The 25,820-nt window shown below is 39.7% G+C and overlaps 1 protein-coding gene across 1 annotated transcript in view; it reads left to right on the top strand.

The window, feature by feature from the left end:
- Window positions 1-25,820, top strand: part of PLEKHM3 (pleckstrin homology domain containing M3) — a 217,514-nt gene that overhangs the window by 106,718 nt on the left and 84,976 nt on the right. Inside the window, exons 5-6 of the mRNA XM_004378281.2 lie at window positions 4,205-4,398; window positions 23,510-23,573. Coding sequence (XP_004378338.1) covers window positions 4,205-4,398; window positions 23,510-23,573 — 258 coding nt within the window. The remainder of the gene's footprint in view (window positions 1-4,204; window positions 4,399-23,509; window positions 23,574-25,820) is intronic.

Raw genomic sequence — 25,820 nt, 5'->3', positions numbered from 1 at the left:
TTGTACAAGTTGTGCTGGTTTCCCCAGTATTGTGTACTGTCTCACCCTTCACCCAAGATACCACTTATCTATTGCCTATTTAGTATTTCCCCCCCACCAACTGTACAGTTCTACATGTACAATTCAGTGACATTGATTACATTCTTCAAGTTGTGCAACCATTCTCACCCTCCTTTTCTGAATTGTACCTTCCCCATTAACATACACTCACTGCCCCCTAAGCTTCCTATTTAACTTTTCAAGTTGCTGTTGTCAGTTTGATCCCACATAGAACCTTAAAAGAGCACAACGCTCAAGACAGACATTCTTTACTTACTAAGGTAAAGTATTGTTTGGTTTAAAGAAGACTTCAGGGGGTATTTTTGGTTTAAGGTTGATGGTTAAAGGTTATCTCAGGGCAATAGTTTTAGGGGTTCATCTAGCTTCAGTGGCTCCAGAAAGTCTGGATTCCATGAGAATTTTGAATTCTGTTCTGCATTATTCCCCCTTTTGATCAGGATTCGTCTATAGAATCTTGATCAGAATGTTCAGTAATAGTAGCCAGACACCATCCACATCTTCTGGTCTCATGGCAGGAGGCAATTAGCTACACATTCCATTTCCTCCTATTCCTGACTCTCTTTCTTCCCCTGTTGCTCCAGGTGAATTGTTGTACCTTGGATGGCTACCTGCAAGCTTTTAAGACCACATAATAAAGTTGTTGTTGTGTGCCTTTGAGTGGATTCCAACTCATAGTGACCCTGTAGGACAGGGTCTAACTGCCCTATAGGGTTTCCAAGGCTATAAATCTTTACAGAAGCAGACTGCCACATCTTTCCTCTGTAGAGCAGCTGGTAGGTTCGAACGGCTGACCTTTTGGTTAGCCACCAAGCACTTAACCTTGCGCCACCAGAGCACTAAAAATGATATTACCCCAATTAACTAGGAAGGACAGTAGTTCTAGTTGGATTATATTTGGTATTCATATACTATTCATGTAATATTTATATTAATAAGAAAGAAATTTTCTTTCACAAACTCTATCACCTAAAAATATCAGTGGTTTCTTTCCCTAAAAAAAAAAAAATTGCCGTTGAGTCGATTCCAACGCATAGCAACCCTATATGAGCCTTTCCCTAAGTTACCATATTTTTTTTAACTTTTTTTTTAAAAAAAAAATGCTTTTTAATTTCAATTGAGCTTGAAAGTGGAATCCTTATATCAGTATAGGGCTTCTAACCAGTTAGTTCCCAGTTGGAACTCCTGCTGAGAATTTGCATTTCTAACAAGTTCCTAGGAAGTTATACAGAAGAATCACCTGAGGATCTTGTTAAAATTATTCAGTATATCTAGGGTGGAAACGAACAGGTTGGAAGCCCTGTATCAGTATGGAGAATCATTTAGAACTTAGGAAACCAGGGAAGATCCACTGCTCTATTTTGCAAAATAGCATTTCATGCTAAATTTTGAGTCTATCAAAAATTCCCTCACAAGTATAAGTGGTTGATTCTCAAAAACTAGAGCATGTACTCAGCCTTGCTGCCGAAAATGGCTCACAATGGCAGGGCTGTGTTCACATACTCAGGCAGGAGCAGTACCGACATGCTATATATACTTAACACTAGTTAATAGCTTTGTGAAGACAGTGCCTTAGACAAGCTAACTCTGTTAAAGTTTTTAGTAACGTCTGTTTATGAATTCTGATGTCTGTAGCTGCTGTCCCACTTGTCTCTCTGCTTTTACTGTCTCTGTAAAAGACTTTTTCTTCCCCCCACTCCCTCTTGGGCTTAAGTACCACCTGAAAAGAGAAGCCTTTTAAGACCCGGGAGACTGGCCAGTGCCCTTTGTCCATCCGTTCACCTACTAAAAGGTAGCATTGTTAACCTGATTCAGTGGGGCCCTGACTCAGTATAAACACTGCCCAGTAGAGCCAGAAAGACTAATTGAATTGTACAATACATCATTTTTCAACAACAGTTTCAAGTGGATTGTACTTTATTTCCCAAAACACCATCTGTTTTTTCTTTCCTGATTTATTTAAATAGAGCAAATATTTAAACATGATAAATAAAATATTTAAACCCAATGCTGTCTTTTCCCCATGAACTGTGAGCTACATGAGGACAGGGCCATGCCTGTGTATTCTCCACTGAACACCTAGTGCCTGCTACAGTGTCTGGCATGGACCTGTGTCTGTATGCTTCAAATATAAGAGTGAGGATTATTTAGCCCTGTAAGCTTGGAATAACTGTTATTTCCAGCTTGGCTAAATAGTCAAAGGTTTTGGCTAATTCTAGATGCCTCTTTGTGAGCTGGATTTGCAGAGACTATAAGCTTCTCTACTTCTAACTCTTTGTAACTCTGCAGGACCCCATAGAATCACACAACGTAACAGGTACTTCAAAAATAATTGCTTATAAGGAAAAAAAAAAAAGAGACTTTTATTAGAAAAAAGAAACTGATGCATTTGTTTGCATCCCTGTAAGGAACATAAACTTTTGTATAGGCTTTACAATAAAAGAAAATTAAAATACTGAATTGCATAAATGGGTATCCAAAACCAAAAGCCAAACCCATTCCCTTTAGTTGATTCCAACTCATAGCAACTCTATGGGACAGAGTAGAACTACCCCACAGGGTTTCCAAGGAGTGGCTAGTCAATTTGAACTGCCGAACTCTTAAGCCAGACACTTAACCACTGCACAACCCGGGCTCCTATAAATGTGTATTAGAAGTTTTTAATCAACACACAATAGCCTTATATTTAGTATTACATGAATATATTGAGGGGTTGTCGTGGTTGTGTCTGTATGGTGTACTCTCCTCTGTCCCATTCTTGTCCACCAAGTGAATTTCTATTTATCTTTCTAGACCCAGATCCAGTGTTACCTACTTTGCGAAGCCTTCCCTGACCCCTGGCATCCCCACAGGAGAGTTGATTTCTTCCTCCTTTAAGCTACCAGTGGGCCTTATCCATACCTCTATTGTAGCAGCTGACATGCTATATGCAGTTTTTGTTTTAAATATTTATCAGTCATACTAAACAGTGAGCCCTTTGAGGGTAGGGACTATGTCCTATTTATCTTCATTAATAAGCTTTTAGCCTAGAGCATGAAACAGTGGATTTTCAATTTTCCTTTCAATAAATAAAGTTTTACTTTTTGTATGTTGAGCTGCAGTCTTGTTCCCAGTACTGGAGAGGTTTTGATAGAAGCTTTTTAGAGAGGTTTTACCTTCTATAAATATAAACTGAGCCAATTCTCTATGTATCATCAGCCAATCCACATCTCAGTGTCAGTGAACTGGTATGTAAAGATCTCTTAAAAATTAGCTGCATGTTGGGCATTATTTAAACTACTTCTTCTGTATCTCTGATGCATTGTGTTTCCAATGAACTGTTTATTCCTACTGATGACAATGACTTTTTGTAATCAACTTGTGTAGTCTTGTCCTTTACTACCCAGAAGTGGATATAGAGTTGGGTGAATATATTGGCCAGAGTTAGCCCAAGCTCAGAGTTGTCCTAATACAAGAAACTTCTTTCTGGTCACTGAAGTAGTGTGTTTGAGACTATTTTCTACACAGTGAGATCATTCATTTTGAAAAAGTTTTTGAAAATATCCTCTTATTACTTTTGAATTTTGTAATGTGTGCATGCTTTACCTATTTTTAAAAAATGGCTACTGTTTTAAAGTGTTATAGAATATATGTGTATATATATAGCTATCCCACAGCCATCCAGTCAATTCCAACTCATAGTGATCCTACAGGACAGAGTAGAACTGCCCCATAAAGTTTCCAAAGCTGTAAATCTCTACACATCTTTCTCCTACAGAGCTGCTGGTAGGTTTGAACCACTGACCTTTTGGTTACAAGGAGCCCTGGTGGTGCAGTGGTTAAAGCACTCCACTGCTAACCAGAAGGTCTGGGGTTCTGTGTCATTTTATCATATGCGTAGATTCCTTAACCACCACCACCACTGCCGCAATCAAGGTACAAAATTAATGAATTCCTTTGTATGCCAAGGTTACTTTTACCAGTTGAGATTCTGTAGAAGAGAAAGAGAAGCCAAATCTTATGTTTAGTTAAATTATGGTTTTTTTTCATTTGGCTGTGTTCAGAAACTAATTATAATATTTTGATAATTTAGCTGTGGTTCCTATTTTGAGCAAGTGTACAAAGCTGGGTGATTCGCTAGAACTGATTGAGGAACCTTGTTTTGTAGGTGTCTAAGCAGGCCAAAGAGTTTCTGGAGTACGTTTACGAGGAGCCGCTGATCGACATCCAGCAGGAGAACCCCATGCTGTACCTGCACGCCGAGCCGCTGGCCGCCGTGGTACGCCTGCGGCAGCAGCTCAAATCACTACGGGCCTATTTGTTCAGCTGTCGGGCGGCAGTGGCCGAGGATCTGCGCAGAAGGTGAGAGTCACAAATGTCAGACGGCTCCAATTTGTTTTTCTTTCCCACCCTGGGAAGGTAGGTAGATGATCTCCAAGGGCCTTTCCAATGCGGCCCGGCTCTTAACTCTGTGGCTGCCCCTCCGCCGCCCACCATCTGCTCCCTCACTGGCTCCTATCTTTGATTTTTCCGTCTGAGTTCCTGTATTTCGTTGAGTCGAGCAAAATGAATATAACACTTCAGCATAACTGAAGGCTGTAGCTCATGGATCAGGTGCCCAGGACGTTGAAGGATATATAGTCCCTACCCTCAATGGGCTTACCTATAGGCTAACTTGAAGGATTCCTGGTGGCACATCTTAAGAATTCGGTTGCCCAAAGGTTGGCTGCTCCAACCCACCAGCGAGCGGCTCCGTGGTAGAAAGCCCGGGGAGAAGGACCTGAAGATCTGCTTCCATAAGGATGACAGCCTAGGAATCCTATGGGGTCTCTAGGAGTCCGAGTAAGACTAGACGGCACCTAACAACAACAACAACAGCAACACAGGCTAACTTGAGATAATCAAAAGATTGACTATTGATCACTTATGTAGGATTTGATACTTTTCCCAGTATAAATTCCTATCTCTTATCAGTAAAAATAAGCATGTTTGAAATATTTCATAACTGAAAAACATTTTCCATGGCAAATAGGTAGGTAGTTATTCAGATCTTATTTTCCATACGGAAACAAATAACCCAAACTTGGTACATGATGGTTGGAACATGGAGCTGGGATTTAAATGCTCAGCCTGGGAAACTGCCTTTCATGTTACTATTGGCGCAAGCTCTCTTTCCATCACTAACTGGAGTTCATAGAGCACACAAGTCCAAACCAGACTCAAGTCCTCAAAATAAAATTGAAGTTAAAATGTGCCTGTTCTCATCAAAGTCTTTCTTTTATATTAGATTTTATTGGCATTTAAATTCCCACCGTTGGCATATGAGAACTCGCTTATACTTGAAATAATCTGTTGATGGTGTTCGTAAGTCCCTAAAAATACCTTTTAATTTTTTTGTTTTAATAGAAATGACTAGCAGTATAGATTAGTCACACTAAATGTTTTGGAGGTAAACCAAAGTGCATAAGAACCTTCGGAAAGTATTAAAGTGATATAGTTTGCAATTTCAGATTCAGTTAGATCCAAAGAAACTGAAATAACCCCAAGCATCTGAAGAAGACATTTAAAAAAGAACCAAATGTAGATAGTAAAGAATGCATAATATCTAGACTAGCTCTCATAAAATAATAATGAAAAGGCAGCTGCCATAAAGCAAAATACTTCTTGGTGGTAGTCATTCTATTACCTAGTTGTTTTTCAGAAAGTAGTCAGGATTTATTCTTATAACATCTAGGCATATCTTAATTTTAAAAAGATCATGATTTTCCCTGGAAGGCAATAGAATTATATGGCTCAAACTAATTTACCAGCTATACTAGGTACAAAATTTTTGTTAACATTCAGAGTGTGTTTGTGCTATTATTTTCAGTGCCTTTTGGCTTTGCTCAGAGCTTATTTTTCTTTGCCTATATTTTTAGATGATATTAAAATCTGCCCTTGGTAATCATATTAGATACCTTCCTGGTATAATGTTTTGCTTTGGTTAAAATATGCCAAATCAGGGCACACATTTAGAAATTAAATAGAAGGTCCTCTTCTCATATGGATGACTAAGAATACCTATGCTATTCCAGCAGTTTGGTGGTTTACCACCACGTACTGGGCATTATGGCCGGACCACCAGGAAAGAAAAGGAAGTTTAGAAAGAAGGTACCAATACTGTAGGAATAAAGGCAGCAGTCTTTTTTTTTTTTTCTTTTCCCTTATTTCTTTCTCCCTGGACTTGTTCATGACCGTTATGTAGCACAGTGCCTGAGACAGGGTAGATGCTTAATAAGTATTGGATGAATAGATGGAGGGAGGGCAGATGGGATAGATGGATGGATGTCATTTTACACCACTGAGCAATGGCTAGTAGCCCAATTTTGGGGAAAGAGTCATCTTCAAATTCTTTTTTTTTTTCTTTTCCTTATTTTCCTACTAGTCACTTAGCACAGTGTCTGACACATCCAAAACCCGCAAAAATAGTTGTTGAATGAACATATAAATGAACAAATAAATCATTAAAAAAAAATTAAGATGGTTCTGTTCCTGAACTGACTCTCAACTCTTTCCCCTCTTTTTCATTTCCAATAGAATCCCTGGGTAGTACATATGATTAACGCTGTCGACTGCTAACCAAAAAGTTGGAGGTTCACGTCCATGCAGAGGCATCTTGGAAGAAAGGCCTGTTGATTTACTTCCAAAAATCAGTCATTGAAAACCCTGTGGAGCACAGTTCTACTCTGATACACATGGGGTTGCCATGAGTCGGTGTTGATTCAACAGCTACTGTTTTTTTGTTTGTTTGTTTTTGTTTTTTTATTTCCAGTACACACCCCAGTTCAGAGTCTCAGGGCTGTTGTAGTATCTTTCTAATTATTCTAACTGTGGTTTCTTCCTTCTCCAGTTCAACCTTTACATCAGATAAATTATTAAAGTGTAAGTATGGAATTCAGGATCTACCAAAATCTAGACCAGTATATTGTTCCATTCTCTCAAATCTCCTGTACTTCAAGCACAAATAATTATTTAACTCTTCTTTCAATGCTGAAGGTTTATACAAAAGGAGCCCTTGTGGTGCAGTGGTTAAGCTCTTGGCTGCTAACTGAAAGGTCAGCAGTTTGAACCCACCAGCCATTCCATGGTAGAAAGATGTGGCAGTCTGCTCTCGTAAAGATTACAGCCTTGGAAATCATATGGAGCAGTTCTGCTCTGTCCTATAGGGTTGCTAGGAGTCGGAATCGACTTGATGGCACCCAGCATAACACCATACAACTGAAGTGCGAACAACAGTGCCTTTACATAGTAAGCACTCAGTAAATACCATTATTATTACTGCTTTCTTATCCTAGAATGTTCTTGTCTTTGGTTTTTAAAATCTTTGTTGAAAGGTTTCCACTTAAAACCACCTCCTGATGTCCTCTTTACTGAAATCAGTCTTTTCTCTTCTGTGCTACTATGTCAGGAGAGGAGTGAGCAAGGGGAAGTGGGCTGGAAAGCTAGCCAGGGCCTGCAGTTCCTGGGTATGTTGTTGTTGTTCGTTGCTGTTGAGTCGACTCCAATTTATGGTGACCTTATGTTTCACCTAATGAAACGTTGCCCGACCCTGTACCAGTGCGTATTTATCCGTGCAGTTGTTTCATAGAATGGGTGGAGCAGGAGGTTCCCTAAGAATAAACAATAAAATGATGATACCTACAGAAGTGTAGAGGAGGCACATGGATGAGTTAGCACAGTATACTTTTGTCATTTAGAATTTCATATACTTACACGCTGTTCAAATAATGTTTGGGGTTACCACTTCTCTCTAACCTGGGGCTAAGAAAACTATACCAGTAACAGGCAGTACTCTTACAATTTTTGGGAGGGTGGAGAGGAAGAAAAGTTCAGAACTTGTAATATTTCAAATCTTTCCAATTAATTTTGAAATGTGACTATTTAGTAAAATATCTCTAAGAGCTTTTGTGTGGGGTATCCATACTTCCAGTAGCTGGGCTATACTTAACATTAACTCTCTACCTTCTTCTGTGTCTACAAAGATAACTAGAAATACAAAAGGAAACTGTGGCCCACCTAATAATGCTGAATAGGGCCACCTCATACTCTTCTTTCTCGTTTAGATGAAATCTGACTTTTAAAAACAAAATTAGCCAACATGCCTTTAGAGATGATAAACTTACCCCAAATCGATATGCAATTTAAGATTCCCTTTGTTTCACCTGAAGGAGCCCTGTGGCACAGTGGTTAAAGCGCTCAGCTGCTAACCCAAAGGTCAGCTGTTCGAACACACCAGCCACTCCGCGGGAGAAAGATGTGGCAGTCTGCCTCCATAAAGATCGTAGCCTTAGAAACCCTATGGGGCAGTTCTACCCTGTCCTTTAGAGTTGCTATGAGTTGGAATCAACTCGAGGGCAGTGGGTTTTGTTTTTTAGGGGGATTTTATTTCACCTGGGGATATAATAACTAAACTGGGAGAGTTTAGACAGTGAGGTAAAACCACTGAGCACTACTAATCCTGCAATTCTTAATAGAAATTAAAAGAGGGAAGAGTTGTACAAGAGATGTGCAATAGGGAAACAGAAAAAAACCAAGAGAATCCAGTTCTTATCTAGTTGTAAAAGGCATTCTCTCCCTGCCTGGTTTTTACCTCAGTATAAGAGTGGCCATTAATCTCCAGCAAGTAGGCCCAACATGCTGAAGACCTGTCAGTGCCATATAAACAGAATAAAACAAACTGTTAATATTGCTGTCGTGAGAAAACTGAAAACAGACTGATTAATTGTATTGGTGCTTGACCACCAGGGAGCCAACTTTGGTCTTTGCCTTATTAGGGAAGTCACAGTTTGCTTTTAGGCCTTTCATTATGATGACTGTCCGGTTTTCATCCTCACTGTTTTTGTTATTGTTGTTAAATGAACGCCTTGTTCTTGAACCCATACCGAAAATCTTGACTGGCAGGGGTGATTAGTTTAGAAAAAGTCAGTGTCCTCCAGGAAGCCTAAAATGTTTACAGTGCTGACAATTCACTGTTTCTGAGGAATCCCAGATGGCTACCCAGCTGAAATGGTTCAGGAGCTAGTTAACTTTTCACGAGAAGAATTATTTACAATGTCCACACATGAAGACGCATGAAGAACTCTGTGGAAAATATTGTCATATAGGGCAGTGTCAGGGAACATCCGGATCACGAGCCATCAGGGAAGCTTTTGAGCAGGAACTTACGAAGAGCCAGAAGAGGCTTCAGCCCTCCACATCCTGCTGAACATAGGAACAGTAGGATGTGTATAAATTAAAGGTCACTAACTGTGCTTCTGTCCAGAACTTCCAGACTAAGACAGACTAGGAAGAAAGGCCTGGCGATCTACTTCAGAAAATCAGCCAATGAAAACCGTATGGATCACAACAGTGTGATCTGTAACCCATCATGGAGATGGCGCAAGACTGGGCAACATTTTGTTCTGTTGTGCACGGGGTCATCGTGAGTTGGGTGCCAACTCAATGCCAGCTAACAACAACATCAGTGGGCACCTCGGGGCAAGATTTGTCCTGCAGACTTGTTTTGTTTGGACTGTATAGGAATGGCTCCACCATGTTTTGCAATTTTGAAATAGTTGCAAACATTTAGTAATCAGGAGTTTTCACACACACACACACACACACACACACACACACACACACACACGGTGAAGCTTTCTGGTTTCTCTTGGGAAATCAGAAGCTCTGATTACACAGTGCATCCCTCATTCCCACACAAGCAGCAGTCAGCTTTAGATAGGTGGCTTGGGCACTCCAGTTTACCATACTGCTCCTATTGTCTCCCCAAACCCAGTATCACTTGGTATATAATATATAGCACTTCGTTGTTTTTCTTATCCCTAGCCCATTCCACTCATTCATGGTGGTGCCTGGGCCCATAGGCATTTGAAGTTTTGACCCCTAATACATGTAATTAAATAGTAGGAATAGAGTTTGCTGGTGTCTCAGGTACTAGATAAAAGTCTCTTAAAGGCCAAATTTTCCTGTTCTTCGTAGTCTGCAATAGAAGACGACACATGCTAGCCATGCAAAGAAGTTTAATTCTAATTCTAGCATCTCACATTTGTACAATAGCTTACTGTTTGTAAGATAAGTATGATTTTATCAATTAAAAAGTACTTTCCCATAAACATATTATTTGTTTTTTACAACAACCCTGTTAAGTAGGTAGGGCAGATGGTACTTAGAAAGAGGAGAAAGAACTGTGACTCTGAGATGCTATGAAATTTGCCCAAAGCAGCCAAGCTGGTAAGCAGCAGCGGTCACACTAAAACCAGATGTTCTGATACTTAGATCATTGCTGCTTTCCCCGTCGCATTTGCTGTTGGCGATGTGCTGTCAAGAGGTCTCTAGACTCTTAATTCTCCTGCAGCCTTGACTGAGGTCATGTAGGAGAGTGTGAAGGAAGGCAGGGAGGTGGCAGACAGTGATGTCCCCTGAATAGGGAGATGAGCTTTCTGACACATATTCTGTGCTAACTGCTGCCTTAGTCAACCATGGAGAGCCAGGCATGGCAACTGGCTTAGTGCTAACAAGTACATTTTCTCTAGGTCAGTGTTTGCCAGAACTTTACATTTCATGAACCTGTACATTTAAAACAAAAATGTGAAGATAGATGGATAGATAGACAGATAGATAGATTTGCCCTGTATGTGTCTTTATTTAGTCAAAAAAGACATAAAAACAAAACGTTACTATTTCTTACCATCATTTCATATATGAACATAGTAATGCTTGAAAAAATAGGTAAACAGCCTCAGAATATTGAACAGTTTTAAAAATCGGATAGATTTAAAACTCATTCTGCTATTCTTACTTTTCTCATTTTATCTTGGACTGCTAAAAACTTCACCAGACTGACACCAGTCTTTTGGACTAGCTTTTCGGAAATCCTGAATTAAGCCATATTTTTTCTTGTGAGTGCTGAAATGAAATCATACAGCCCAGGGAAAGACGGTCTAGAAATTTATGTGTATGCATGAGTGTTTCCCATTCCCTGTCATCAAAAAAGGGGCTTGGGATGCCTGATGAATCCAAAGTTGACATTATATAAATTCGAAACTAGTTTCTTCCCAACACTGGTTGAGGCCAATAGGCAGAATTATGTGTGTTCTTGGGGAACATTCATTTCTACATGTTTATCAAGTTTAGTTCTTGGCTTAGACCATTCAAAAGCAGCTTAGCGGCTTGAATCGGGAGTCTCAAGAGAATACCAGAAATGATTCTTCCACCTTCTAAATCCACCTTTTTCCTGTCTTTGGTCACATATTCTATTTGAAATTATGATTGCATCTAGCATTAGTTCCTACTAAAATATTAGCTTTTCTGACCAGTGAGAAATTTGTATCATAAATAAAGACAGCCATTTTATTAGCAACATTATTTATCTTGGTATGTGTGTTGTGTGTATTCTGTTGGAACTGTCTTTGCTTCCTCTTCCTTCAGGCAAACTTTAGCAGTTTTCTCAGCTCTTAGACCATTTCCCATAAATGCCGTCTAACTTACCAAGAATCCCTTCCCACTCCTTCCCAGGGAAAACTGTCAGTCTTTTTCCTAAATTCACAGGAGGTGAGGGTAAGCTCAAAGATTGAAACGTCCTTTGGATGTCTAATAGCATCTCAAATTTAATATATCCTAAACAGAGCTCCTAATATCCTTACCCACCCCCATTCCCACTGCAAAGTACTTGTCCTACACTCTTACTTAATAGCACTTTCATCTATCCAGTTACTCAGGACAAGCGGCTTTACACTCCAAATCCAACCCTTCAGCAAATCCTGTCTGCTTCACCTACAAACTATATCCACTCTCCACCACCTCCACTGCTACCAGTTTGATCCAAGTCACAATCATCTTTTGCCTGGATTATGGCAACAACTTCCTGTTTGTTCTCCCTTCTTTGTCCCTGGCCTCCTTCAGCTATTCTTAAGACCACAGCTATAGTTAATGTATAAATTAGATAATGTCTCTCCTGGCCCAAACATTCTAATAGCTTCACATCTCACTCCAGGTAATAGCCAAGACTATACACGGTCTCATCCCCGATTACCTCAGAGCCCTCATCTCACACTGCTTTCCCCCTCACTCACCGTATTCTAGAAACACTGGCCTTTTTGTTGGTCCTTTAGCACACCAAATAGATTCCTATCTGAGTTTCTATACTTGCTATTCCTTTCCCCCAGATAACTGCATAGCTCGTTCCTCACCTCCTTCAGGTGTTTATAATTGTCACCTTAATGAAGCATTCCATGATCATCCTGCTTAAAATCGCAGCCAATGTCCCTCCACTCACTCCCTGCCTTTTTTCTTTCTTGTCACCATATTACCATATTTTGTTTCTCTCCCTCTCTGAGGACATCATGTATAGATGTGGAGGTTGTGCTTTGCTCAACCTATGTAGCCATATGCAGTGGCCCTGCTCTCCCCACTAGATAGAAGCTACAAAAGCTGATGGCTTTTTATCTATTTTGCTCACTGCTGCATCCCCAGGGCCTAGAACTATGCCTGACATATACAAACCAAAAAAACCAAACCCGTTGCTGTTGAGTCGATTGTGACTCATAGTAACCCTATAGGACAGAGTAGAACTGTCCCATAGGATTTCCAAGGAGCAGCTGGTGGATTCAAACTACTGATCCTTTGCTAGCAGCCAGGCTCTTAACCACTGTACCACCAGGGCTCCATGCTTCACATATAGTAGAGGCTTAATAAATATTTGTTGAATAATTAAATGATTCCACTTACCCAATTTGGTCGAACTTTTTTTTTTTTTTTTTTTTTTAGTATTACTGTACTTTAGATGAAGATTTACAGAACAAACTAGCTTCTCATTAAACAATTAGTATACATTACTGTTTTGTAACATTGGTTACCAACCCCACGACACGTCAACACTCTCCCTTCTTGACCTTAGGTTCCCTATTACCAGCTTTCCTGTCCCCTTCTGCCTTCTAGTCCTTGCCCCTGGGCCTGTGTGCCACTTTAGTCTCGTTTTATGGGCCTGTCTAATCTTTGGCTGAAGGGTGAACCTCAGGAGTGACTTTATTACTGAGCTAAAAGGGTGTCCAGGGACCATACCCTCAGGGTTTCTCCAGTCTCTGTCAGGCTGTTAAGTCTGGTCTTTTTTAGTGAGTTAGAATTTTTTGTTCTGCATTTTTCTGCAGCTCTGTCCAGGACCCTCTGTTGTGATCCCTGTCAGAGCAGTCAGTGGTGGTATCCGGGCACTATCTAGTTGTGCTGGACTCAGTCTGGTGGAGGCTGTGGTTGTTGTGGTCTATTAGTCCTCTGGAGTAATCTTTCCATTATGTCTTTGGTTTTCTTCATTCTCCCTTGTTCCCGACGATATGAGACCAGTGGAGTATCTTAGATGGCCACTCACAAGCTTTCAAGACCCCAGACGCTACTTACCAAAGTAGAATGTGGAATATTTTCTTTATAAACTATGTTATGCCAGTTGAGCTGGATGTTCCCCAAGACCATGGTCCCCACAGCCCTCAGCCCAGTAATTCGGTCCCTCAGGAAGTTTGGATGTGTCTATGGAGCTTCCATGACCTTTCCTTGTACAAGTTGTGCTGGCTTCCCCAGTATAGCGTACTGTCTTACCCTTCACCAAAGTTACCACTCATCTATTGTTTTTCATTCCTACCCCTCCCCTCCCTCGTAACCATCAAAGATTGTTTATTTTTGTGTGCAAACCTTTCATGAGTTTTTATAGTAGTGGTCTCATACCATATTTGTCTTTTTGTGATAGAGTTATTTCACTCAGCATAATGTCATCCAGATTCATCCATCTTGCAAGATGCTTCACAGATTCATCATGGTTCTTTATCATTGCATAATACTCCATTGTGTGTATGTACCATAGTTTGTTTCTCTATCCATCTGTTGATGGGCATCTAGGTTGTGGTCAAACTTATTTTGGTACTGTTCATAAATAGGAGAAAAAAAAAATCCCAGAAAATAAAGTCATTATTCTCCCACTTTGGTGTATATCTTTCTAGGCCTTTTCCTTTACAGATGATTTTTCCTATAAAAATGGTTTCATACTGTGCATACTATTTTTTTTCTGTTTTCTTGTTTTGTTTTTATTGTGGTGAAAATACACATAACAAAACACATGCCAATTCAATAATTTCTACATGTATAGTTCAGTGATGTTGACTACATTCTTCAAGTTGTACAACCGTGTTCACTAACCTTTTCCAAATTACTCCTCTCTGGTTTTTCTTGCAGCCCTAGTCTTCTCAATTAATTAGAGCTGAAAAAAACTGATCACGTACTATTTTTAATAGACTTTATTTTTTAGAACAGTTTTAGATTTACAGAAAAATTGTGCAGAAAGTACAGAGTTCCCATATACCTGCTCTCCCTTCTGCCCACTGTTTCTCCTAGTGTTAACATCTTGCATTCTCCGGTACATTTGGTACAATTGATGGAACCAATATTGATACATAATTATTAACTAAAGTCCATTGTTTACATTAGGATTAACTCTTGGTGTTCTATATGTACTATTTGTAACCCAGTTATTTCACTTGTTGTTAGGTGCTGTCAAGTTGGTTCCGACTCATAGCAACCCTATGTACAACAAACGAAACACTGCCCAGTCCTGCACCATCCTCAGGATGGTTGTTATGCTTGAGCCCATTGTTGCAACCACTGTGTCACTCCATCTTGTTGAGGGCCTTCCATGTTTTCACTGACCCTCTACCAAGCATGATGTCCTTCTCCAGGGACTTATCCTCCTGATAACATGTCCAAAGTGTGTGAAATATACTTCCTTGCTTCTAAGGAGTATTCTGGTTGTACTTCTTCGAAGACAGATTTGTTTGTTCTTCTGGTGGTCCATGGTATATTCAATATTCTTCACCAATACCACAATTTAAAGGCATCAATTCTTTGGTCTTCCTTATTTATCGTTCAGCTTTCACATGCATATGAGGTGATTAAAAACACCATGGCTTGGGTCAGGCACACATTAGTCTTCAAGGTGACATCTTTGCTTTTTAATACTTTAAAGAGGTCTTTTGCAGCAGTTTTGCAGTAGATGCAATGTGTCATTTGATTTCTTGACTGCTGCTTCCATGGGTATTGATTGTGGATCCAAGTAAAATGAAATCGTTGACAACTTCAATCTTCTGTCTGTGTATCATGATGTTGCTTGTTGGTCCAGTTGTGAGGATTTTTGTTTTCTTTATGTTGAAGTGTAATCCATACTGAAGGCTGTGGTCTTTGACACTTAGTATATTGTAAATATCTTTTTATGCCAGTAAATATTTGTCTATAGCATCATGAATCACTAAGTGAAAATGGTGTTTTGATGTGTGAACACACCTACGTATGATTAATCTTGGAAGAAGTAAATAAGGATATTATACAGTGTGCTCAACAAAAAGTTGTATGAGCTAATAATAAATGAGCTGATAGACATCATTTTGTAACAACCCCTGCCCCCCACCCCCCAAAAAAGTCAAATGTATTAGGTGGAAGGATTATCTGTTTTAGAAAGAAAAGATTGCATGCTGTTGTGAATTAAATAAGCTGAATTTAGGAGGCTAGCTTTTTAAGACATATCTCTGTGGGCAACCTAATTCTTAAAACACAGTCTACAGACTGGACTTGCTATGTCTCTGAACCATGTATAAGGAATATCTTATAACTAAAATCTGAGATTTAAACTGCAGCTAATTATTAGCCAACAAAGTCTGGCTAATATTGAATTTTGGAAGAACAAGCCCATTTTAGCAACAATATTATCACTAAATTAGTCTCATTAAAGATCAGTAATTATTAGCACTTCAAGTGTGCTGATAACACTTCTTTAAGCTCAGTAAATGAATACAACTCTTTGTATTCTTTTTTGGACTTAATATTAGCCAGACTTTTGTGGCTAGTTCTCAGGTCAGCTAATTAAAAGTGTCATTAGCTGCAGTTGGGGCTTTAGCCATAATGGATTAACTTCATGAATCTGTCAGGACTCAGAAACTACTAAAATAGATTATGTCATTTTGATAGTTTTTTGAAAGTAACCATTTTTTTTTCTCATTTAGCTTTAGGAGTCCCTTTTCCCTTGAATGACTCCTAGAACTTTTATTTTCAAGTCATTTAACCTCCTGATCTCCTAATTGCTCCTCTCCCTTTCTTCATTTACTCCAGAGATCAAATTCAGCAAATGTTATATGTGTGTAATACTACCAGTATCAGCACCCTAAAAAGGAGGTACAGACTATCTGAAAAGACAGTGTCATTCAAAACTAAACTGATTAATAAATTTTGAAGAAGTAATTCTGGAAAGTTAACGTTAGCTTTTCTTTAATGTTATGTAGCTCTTTATTTACTGAGACATCCTTAAGAACGTTAGGCAGTGATTTTTTCTTATTCTGAGATTAGATGAAATATACATAAATTATCTAAAATAATTTTCTAAAAGACAACAACAAAAAATTCATTGCTAGAAAAGTGTTGTATCCTTGCAACTGTTAAAAAATACCTTAAGAATCTGAGCTAAGAATTAACAGCTGTGATGTGATCTGTGACTTCTATAATCAGACTCCAGAATAATCACAACCAAAATTACTTCCCAACTATTTCTACTCCAAGCTTCAAATTGTTGCTAAGAAACTTCAGCACAATTTCTGAATTAGCGGGTAAGAGAAACTCTTATTTCCCGAAACTATCTGCCAAGATACGATATCCAGTGCAATCTTGCCACTTTTTCAGCCAATGAGATTAGCAAAATGAAGAACCTAGAGAAATGGTGGAAGCTTGTTTCTTCCCCATGGGTTGCTATCAAAATATCTGCCTTTGATTTAATATTGTTTTTCCATTAGCTGGGAGCATGAGTCCTGTCCAGATCCAGTCTAATGTAACTATTTCAGAAAGAGTTTGCAGCTCATATCACAAACACTAAATTGCATCTGCCTAGGGTTGTTTTACAGTGCTTTTTGTTTATTTCAGCGTGGATGCGCGTGCCCTCCACAGGAAAGACAGTGTGGCTCTCTCAACTCAGTAAAAATTACCTACCCTGGACCCCATTCTTGGAAAACACAGTAGTACTATATGAATAAATGATTTTCCTTTCTAAATTATTTCTTATGCACCTCTACCTATATTCTTCCTTTGAACTCTTCTCATTTAGAATCAAAATCTGGAGGTTTTGTCTTCGGTGTTGTGATGTCTCTTTCTGTGTGTGTGTTGTGGGTTTTGTTTTTTTTTTTTAAAGCCTGCCTTATATGTGCTGAGATATTTCCATTTCAGTTTTTTTTTTTTTCTACATTTTAACCATTGGGTTTTTAAATGCCGGTTGTGCATCTCTAAGAACTGAGCTTCAGGGAATTGACAATATTATTAAATTTAAATTTGACAAAATCCTGCAAATGGTCTGCCCCCTTCAGAGCCTGACCCAGGCCCTTCTCTCTCATGAGCATCACAGCTTGGTGGAAAATGAGTTGGAGTCCTCAGAAATTAGTCAGGTTAAAGAAGTCTTGATTTATTTGGCTTAGTGTAGTGATACCAGATGGAATGAGGCCCCCCTGCCTTTTTTGTGAAGACTACTGCTTTTTTATTTCTTAGGCAATTATCTCCCCTTTTTTGACCCTAGCTGCAAAATATAAGGACTCTGGGTCATGTATGACTTTTTTCCTTTTTAATTTTCATCTTTTATCCCCCTTCTCATTGGAACAGTCTGTAAGTGAAGCCTCAGTTACCTTCCCAGTATAGCAATTCTAAAAATGATGAAATGTAAAATGTTGGCATCAGAAACGATAGTGCTCGTTGATTTTCATGGTCCTTTAGCAGGTTTCTTCAGTGTTCTTTGGTATCAGAGAACTTGATAGTACTACCTGCCAGCTGGGGCTTCCTTTGATGGGTGAGTCAAGTGTGTAGTTGACTTTTCTTATCACGTTTGTCCTTTGGCTTGGGTGTCAGGGCCAACCAGATGAACTTGCATTGGCGTGAGCAGGGCTGTCCACGTGGTTGGCTCGCTGTAGATATGCTGCCAGACCTGATGATTAATAGACCCGTGGGGTCGTGAGGTCTCTTAATGCACAGAAAGCCCCAAACACAGCAGCCTCATCAGAAACCAAAAGGCAGCGCCCTCCTGTAGCAAGGATCCTGTTTACCAAGGGATTGCTAAATCGGATAACCTGCAGTTCCTCGTAACGCTGAAGTTTTGGAGGAACATTGGGTGAAATTAGTAATTACTTTTTATAAAACATTTTAGTAGAAACTTGAAGCATTTCAAGTAAGAAAGTACATTTGTGTTGTGTGTCTGTGTGTGTGTGTGTGTGTGTGTGTGTGTGAGAGAGAGAGAGAGAGAAAGACAGAGTTTCCAGCTGGGTTCACAGCCATTTCCTCTAGGACTTTCCAGGGCCAGGTTTCCTCAATTATTCCTGCTCTTGTAACTTCAGCTTCTGCTTCTGCACTAGCTTCTTTCTTCCTTTTAGCATATGCCCAAGTCTCTCCCACCTTTAAAACAAGAATCCTTTGTTATTTTTACATCCTTCTCTAGCAATGTCTCAATTTCTCTCCTTTTCCTTAAGGTTAGCTTCTTAAAAGACTAATCCCCTCACCCCTCTGCAGTCTGGCTTCTCCCCTCTGCAGTCTGGCTTCTCCCCTCCTTGCCTGAAACCACTCTTTCCGAGGTCACTGATGAATTCCTGTCTGCCAAATCCGGCAGGCACTTTCAGGCTTCATAAGAGTCTTCCTCGTATTATTTGACCTCTCCACTGCCTTTGATGCCATTGACCCCCTCCTTCCTTCTTGAAACTCTGTCCTTCCTTGGCTTCCCTGATTCAGGTTCTTCTGGTTTTTCTCCTCCCTATCAAACTGCCCCTTCCTAGTCTTCTCCCTACATGCATGCCTTAAATAATACTGTATTGGCAGAGTCCAATCCTTTCTCTTTTCCCAGTACGTCCTTCTTGGGATCTCACTCATTCTCATGGCTCTACCTAAAAGTTATAGGCTCAGGGCTCACAAATTTCCATCCTGGATTCACTGGACAGCTCTACTTGGATATTCCACAGACACTTCCAATCCTTTGTCCTAACAGCTGAGCTGCCCCTTCGTTATTTCCTGTCTCTGTAGATGAAACAGCCATTTATCTGCTTGGCCTAGCTGAAAAACTGTGAGTAAGCCTAGACTCTTTCCTGACCTTCACATCAAATTAGTCATCATGACCTGTGAATTCTGCTAAGGAGATTTGTCTTGTAGTAGGCCCATTCGCTCCAAGCCCAGTGCAAATATTTTAATTCTATTCAGACCCCCATCATTTCTCACCTAATTTACCGAGGAAAATATCTCTTCTCTCATTCTCTTTCACTGTCAATGATCTTTTAAAGTCACAAGTCTAACTATGCCATTACATTGCTTAAGGCACTTCTATGGCTCCTCCTCTCCTTTGGAGTAAACTCTTAGTATGGCATTCAAGACCCCTCATGTCTGGCCACTGCCTAACTTTCTAACCCTGTACCCTGCAGTTCCCTCCTCCCAAACATGTACACATTTTCAGCTCCTTCATCTGCCCATCTAGCCAGTTCTTTGAAAATATCATACTTACTTTAGCCTCTATGCTTCTGCCCAGGCTACTCCCTCTACCTGGAATACCCATCCTTCTCTGTTTTCAGGCTAACTCTGACTTGTCAGTTCTCTGAGGAGCCTTTGCTGAATAGATATCCTGCATGCTTCCCTCACCCCTGCACATACTTCTGTCTCAGCATTCCTTGTCTTGAACTGCAACTACAGAGAAACCTGTGAGAGCTGGAACTCAACGGGACTGTGTTGTTTTTCCAGGTCTTGCAAGTTTTCTACCTTTGACAGGGTTCAGTCTTATCACTTTTCTATCACTTGTTCTAGTGGAAAATATTTGAGTTTTCCTTTTCTGACAGGTTTCCGCCTTACACAGGTTCCAGCTTTTGCAGATTTTACTGTATTTTCTTGTTTATCCCACTTGTCTGCATATTCCCTGATATTAAAAACTATGTCTTCTGCATATTTCCAAAGCCTGGAACATGTTATGTACTCAGCAGTTACATATTACAATGAAATGTGTGCTGCTTTCAGGTTCTGAAAATATTGTCTGCATGACCACAGTTGAGTCATAAAGGTCATAGGACTGGATTTCATTTTCATTAAATTCATGCACAGTAGAGATCACAAGTCATGTTTTCTTGGAAAAAATCCAAATAGTCATGCATTTTTTATTGGATACATTAATAGTAAAATTAATGCTAAAGTGACTGTCTTATGGGAACACCAATGTTTGTTTGCCTTCTAGACATGAACAGCTCACCCAGCAGTCCCTGAAGTGGCTGAGAATTCATTTCTGCATCCTCTGCAGGACCCTGTCTTCTCTAGTCAGATCAGCCTAAGGCAGATTAATGCTACCTGAGCATGCCTTGGGCCTACAGATTCTCCATAACCCCTCCTACAAATCAGAGCTTAAGGAGGACTGGCCTTTGGAAATCCCCATTTGTTCCCTCCGTTTCTTAAAGGGCCCCTATCAGACAGACCAACTTGCAGGACCTAAGCCACAGCAGGGAAAAGCCCTTGGCATTACCCAAGTTGGAAGTTGCTGTGGCCCAGCTTTCCTGGGCTTGGCTTTTATGTCTTTACTTACCCTGCGCGTTCCTTGTGGATGGTCTGCCTAAAGAAGACATTCAGAGAATGTCTTTCAAATTCGGTCTGTCTTAGATACATAGGCGGTGGGAAAAATGAACAATCTCTATAGCAGTAGTGAGCCTTTACTTATCTAGCCCTGCCTTCAAAACCCTTAACCTCCTATAAGCAGAAGGGCATGTCCTTACCTCTAAATAGCTTGGAAAAACTTTTTCTTCTTTATTTATATTTAAAAAAAAAAAAAAGCATTACTATAAAAGACCCATTTTTATACCTCACAGTCTTCCCTTCTCAAGAAATTTAATCTCATTTTTTTTTGTGCTACAACTTCCGGCCTTGGGGGAGAAAAGCTGATTGACATTATCTGTCTTAAAAGTCTGTATTTTTTATGGCCACCACTAAATCTCCTGGACACAACATCTTCTCCAGACACAATAAACTCAGTTCTTTATCTTTCCTGTATATATATTGCATTTTCCAGTTCTTTGTGTCTGTTATGACTGACCTCATGTAAATTATAGTACTAGACACTGAGAAGTGATAGAAAGGAGACAGTAGATAAGGTGCTTCTGGAGGAACTTAGAATCTCTTCTAATAGCAGAGAGAAAAATAAACATGTGAAATAGATGCAGACACATAGAAACATAAAACAAATATCTAGCTAACTTCAGCTGTACACATGATGTTGAAGGAGTATTAGAGATGACTGTGACCAAAATTTGTTAGTTATTAGTTATTATAAGAAGGAGAATAATGAGTAATGCTCAGAAGCAAGAAGGACTGAGCCTACTTAGGAGAAACTAAAAATTCTCTTTGTTGCTCATCAGCTGTGTTCATTAATGAGTCTGTCTCCAGCACTTAGCATAATGCCTGGCTTATTTTAGGCACTCAATAAGTGTTCGTTGACTGGATGACTGATTGGGTATAGTACTCCGGTAAGGGTACACCAGTATGATTTGGGAATATTTGTAAATAATTCCTGTATCTTGTATACTCCTAGTCATAGAAGTCGTAGAATTTTAGAGTAGAAAGGTCGTTGAGTAAAATATTACAAATATGCCTATCCTACTTTCCAAAATAGAATATGCCTGCCCCAGTCCTCCATGGGGGAAGGACTGTGTCTAATTGGTGTACTGCTTTCTTCAGTGGCCTAGTACAGTGCCTAGCACACTAGTTAACCAGCTGCTGTGGAATCAGTTCTGACTCTTGGTAACCCCATATGTGTCAGAGCAGAATTGTGCTCCATAGGGTTTTCAATGGCTAACTTTTTCAGAAGTAGATTGCCAGGCCTTTCTTCTAAGGCATCTCTGCATGTACCCAAACCTCCAAATCTTTTGGTTAGCAGCTGAGCGTGTTAACCATTTTTACCACCCAGGATCTGGCGCACAGTATGTGCTTTATCAGTGTTGGATGGGTGAGTAGATGGATGGATGGATAGATGGGTGAATGGATACACCTATGAATGAATGAATGGATGGAAGGATGGCTGAATAATTTCATCTCTAGGATTTGGCAAGTAATACAGGCTTAATTGAAAGATTAAGTAATGAATTTCCAAATAGATATTAGACAAGTGGTTCTAAACTACTTTGGCTGCCCTAGTCACCAGGAATCTTTTTGTCTTATTTTGTTTTGTTGAACACTGATTTCTGGGGTCTACCCATGTACATGCCCTGTTATTTTCTAAATGCTGCCCAAGTGATTCTAATAGCCAGGGTTGGGATCCACCATCTTAGAACATTCCAAATATATGTGCCTCATGCATATCTCTTATCATTTGATCATTGTACTGTAATTATTAGTTCGTGTCTTTCCCTTACTTGACTATACACTCGTTGAGTTCAGATATTGGGACTGTCTTATTCATAGATGACTTCCTAGTGCCTGGCATAGTGCTTGACATACAGTGGACAATTTATAAATTGGTAATTTCTTTCATTTAGAGAAGAAAATTACATAGTACACAAGAAAATTGCATAGTACCACTTGGGACAAAAAGAAAAAATGCTAGGACCGTGGATTTCATTTTGTTTTAGGAGGGTTTTTGGTAGTATTTTCTAACCACCTACACTTGGTACCTATCTACTTATCCATAATCGATTAGTTTTTGTTTTTGTTGTTTTTCCCCCTGTTCACTCACTGTCATCTGTCCAAATGCTGTAAACTGACAGTAGTCAGAGATATTGGACTTTGTTGGGTAGTCCCAATTTAAAATATTTTGTCCCATTATTCCCATCTGTACATGGGTCCCCCAAAGTTTCATCACTATACGTGTAAGAGGATAGTTCATGAATGTGGTATTCAGTACCACTGTCCCCTTTAATAAGAGCCATATAGGAACCTCTAGACAAAGACACACAGGTTGCCACTCCAATTTATTTTCCCCACTCCAAAATCTATTAATTTAGACATAGAGTAATAACTCTGGAAAGACATTTAGAGACATTGAGTTCAGTCACCCTCATTCTACGGTGCAGAAGCTGAAGCCAGATGGGTTTTGGGACTTGCCCAAGATCTCACAGCTTGTTAGACACGCAGACAAAAAAATCTAGTGCTCTGACCCTCAGGCTGCACCACTACGTGGTACTCCTGGCATTTCAGATTACATTGGAAATCACAGATCAAGCGTTTCCTTCTATCTTGATATCTGTGTTAGGAAGAAAAATATCTGAGGAAAGGGTACTATTATAGGTTTCACAGAGGTTGTGGGGAGGAGGGGTATTGATGGAGAGGGGAGAGAGCAGAGAGGAGGGATTCTTGAATGAGACTTAGAAACTTAATTAACAAAAGTATGTTTTGTGGCAGCACCACAGTTCACTTATGTATCTGCCCTTGTTTTCAGAATTTTCCCCAGAGAATACCTCCTCCAACAGATCCACCTGTATTCCCTCGCCGACCTGCAGCAGGTAAGCACTCAGAGGGGCCATTTCATTTTGTTTTCTCCCTAGAGAAGTCTCTTTGTTGATTTTGTTCTGGGCACCTGAATTCTGCAATCTTTGAGATAGTTTTCACCACTAGCCCTAATATTCAATTAATTTCTATTCAGAATGGAAAACAAATTGGTAGTATTTTCTAACCACCTACACCTGGTACCTGTCTACTTATCCATAATCAGTTAGTTTTTGTTTTTTTTCCCCCCTGTATAAAAAAAGCTATAGGACAATAACAAATGTTGTGAGCATTACATTGCTATAAAATAATTCAGCTGCTATGGAAGACAGTTTGGCAGTTCCTCAACAAGTTAAACATAGAATTACCATATCACCCAGCAAATCCACACCTAAGTATATACTCAAGAGGACTGAAAACATATGTCCAGGCAAAAACTTGTACACAAACTTTCATAGCGGTATTATTCATAAAATAATGTCAAAAAGTGGAAACAACTGAAATGTATATCAAGTGAGAATGGATAAATTGTATCCACGCAGTAGAGTATTAGGCATTAAAAATGAATGAAGTACTGATTAGTTATACAACATGAATGAACCTTGAAAACATCAAGCTAAGTAAAAGAAGCCAGTCACAAACGACAACATATTGTATGATTCTGTTCATGTAAAATATCCAAAATAGGCAAATTCGTAGAGACAGTAAGTAGATTAGTGGTTACCAGGGTCTGAGAGGAGCTGGAGAATGAGAAATGACTGCCAGTGGGTACAGGGTTTATTTTTGGAGTGATGCAAATGTTCTAGAGTTAGATAGTGACAATGTTTGCACGACTTCGTGAATATACTAAAAACCACTGAATGATACACTGTAAGGGTAAATTTTTTTTTGTTTTTTGTTTTAATTGTACTTCAGGTGAAGGCTTACAGAACAAATAGTTTCTAATGAAACAGCAGTACACATATTGTTTTATGACATTGGTTAACAACCCCACAACATATCAACCCTCTCCCTTCTCGACCTTTTTTTTTGGTGAAAATATACATAGCCAAAGATACACCATTTCAAAAATTTCTACATGCACAGTTCAGTGACATCGACCACGCTCCTCCAATTGTGCTGCTGTTCTCATTTTGGATGAAGGCTTACAGAACAAAATAGTTTCTCATTTAACAGTTAGTACACATGTTGCCCTATGACAATGGTTAACAAACAACACATCAACACTATCCTTACTCAACCTTGGGTTCCCTATCACCAGCTTTCCTGTCCCCTTCTGCCTTCTGGACCTTGTCCCTGGACTGCTGTACCTCATTAGTGCCATTTGGTTTTATGGGGCTGTCCACTCCCCGGCTGAACGGTGAACCTCGGAGATAACTTCACCATTGAGCTAAAAGGGTGTCTGGGGGCCATACTCTCAGGGCTTCTCCATCTCCTTTAGGCCAGTAAATCTGGTCCTTTTTTTGTGAGTTAGAATTATGTTCTACATCCTTCTCCATCTCTGTCCAGAACCCTCTGTTGTAATCCCGGTCAGAGCAGTCAGTGGTGGCAGCCGGGCACTATCTAGCTGCACTGGACTCAGTCTGGTGGAGGCCTTGGCAGCTGTGGTCCGTTAGTCCTTCGGACTAATCTTTTGCTTGTATCCTGCTCTCCTCACTCTCCCCTGCTCCCGAAGGGATGAGACCAGCGGAGCATCCTAGATGGCTGCTCACAGGCCTTTAAAACCCCAGACGCTACTCACCAAGGTAGAACGCAGAACACTGTCTTTATAAACTGTGTTATGCCAATTGAGCTAGATGTTCCCTGAGACCATGGTCCCAACAGCCCTCCACTGTAAGGGTGAATTTTATGCTATGTGAATTATATCTCAGTAAAAATACTATATGAAAAAATATATATAAAAGACAATGAATATATTAAGCCTTTTGACTTATGCTCAAGCCAAACTGCTGGATGACTTTTAAACTTTAGTAAAACACAACAGAACATATAGGAGTCAAAAGATTATCTTGTTATACCTTTAATAGTGTGTGTCCTTTTAATGATTGACCAGGTTAGCAGCCAAGAATAAAACCATTTTGTCTCTTCAGCCATAAATGCTACATGTGTTAAGCTTTGGTTAATCATTTAAATCAACAACTCACTCCCTAAGGAGTTGTTAGACACTAAATAAAAACATTACTTTCCTCTCTAGGTATCTGTTAATTCTTTCAAGAGACAGTTTTAAAAATAATTGTGGCAACTTTCCGAGAATCTCAAACTAC

This window comes from Trichechus manatus, unplaced genomic scaffold (assembly GCF_000243295.1).
Source record: "Trichechus manatus latirostris isolate Lorelei unplaced genomic scaffold, TriManLat1.0 scaffold00056, whole genome shotgun sequence".
NCBI lineage: Eukaryota > Metazoa > Chordata > Mammalia > Sirenia > Trichechidae > Trichechus > Trichechus manatus.
This window is presented reverse-complemented; position numbering and strand designations above follow the sequence as displayed.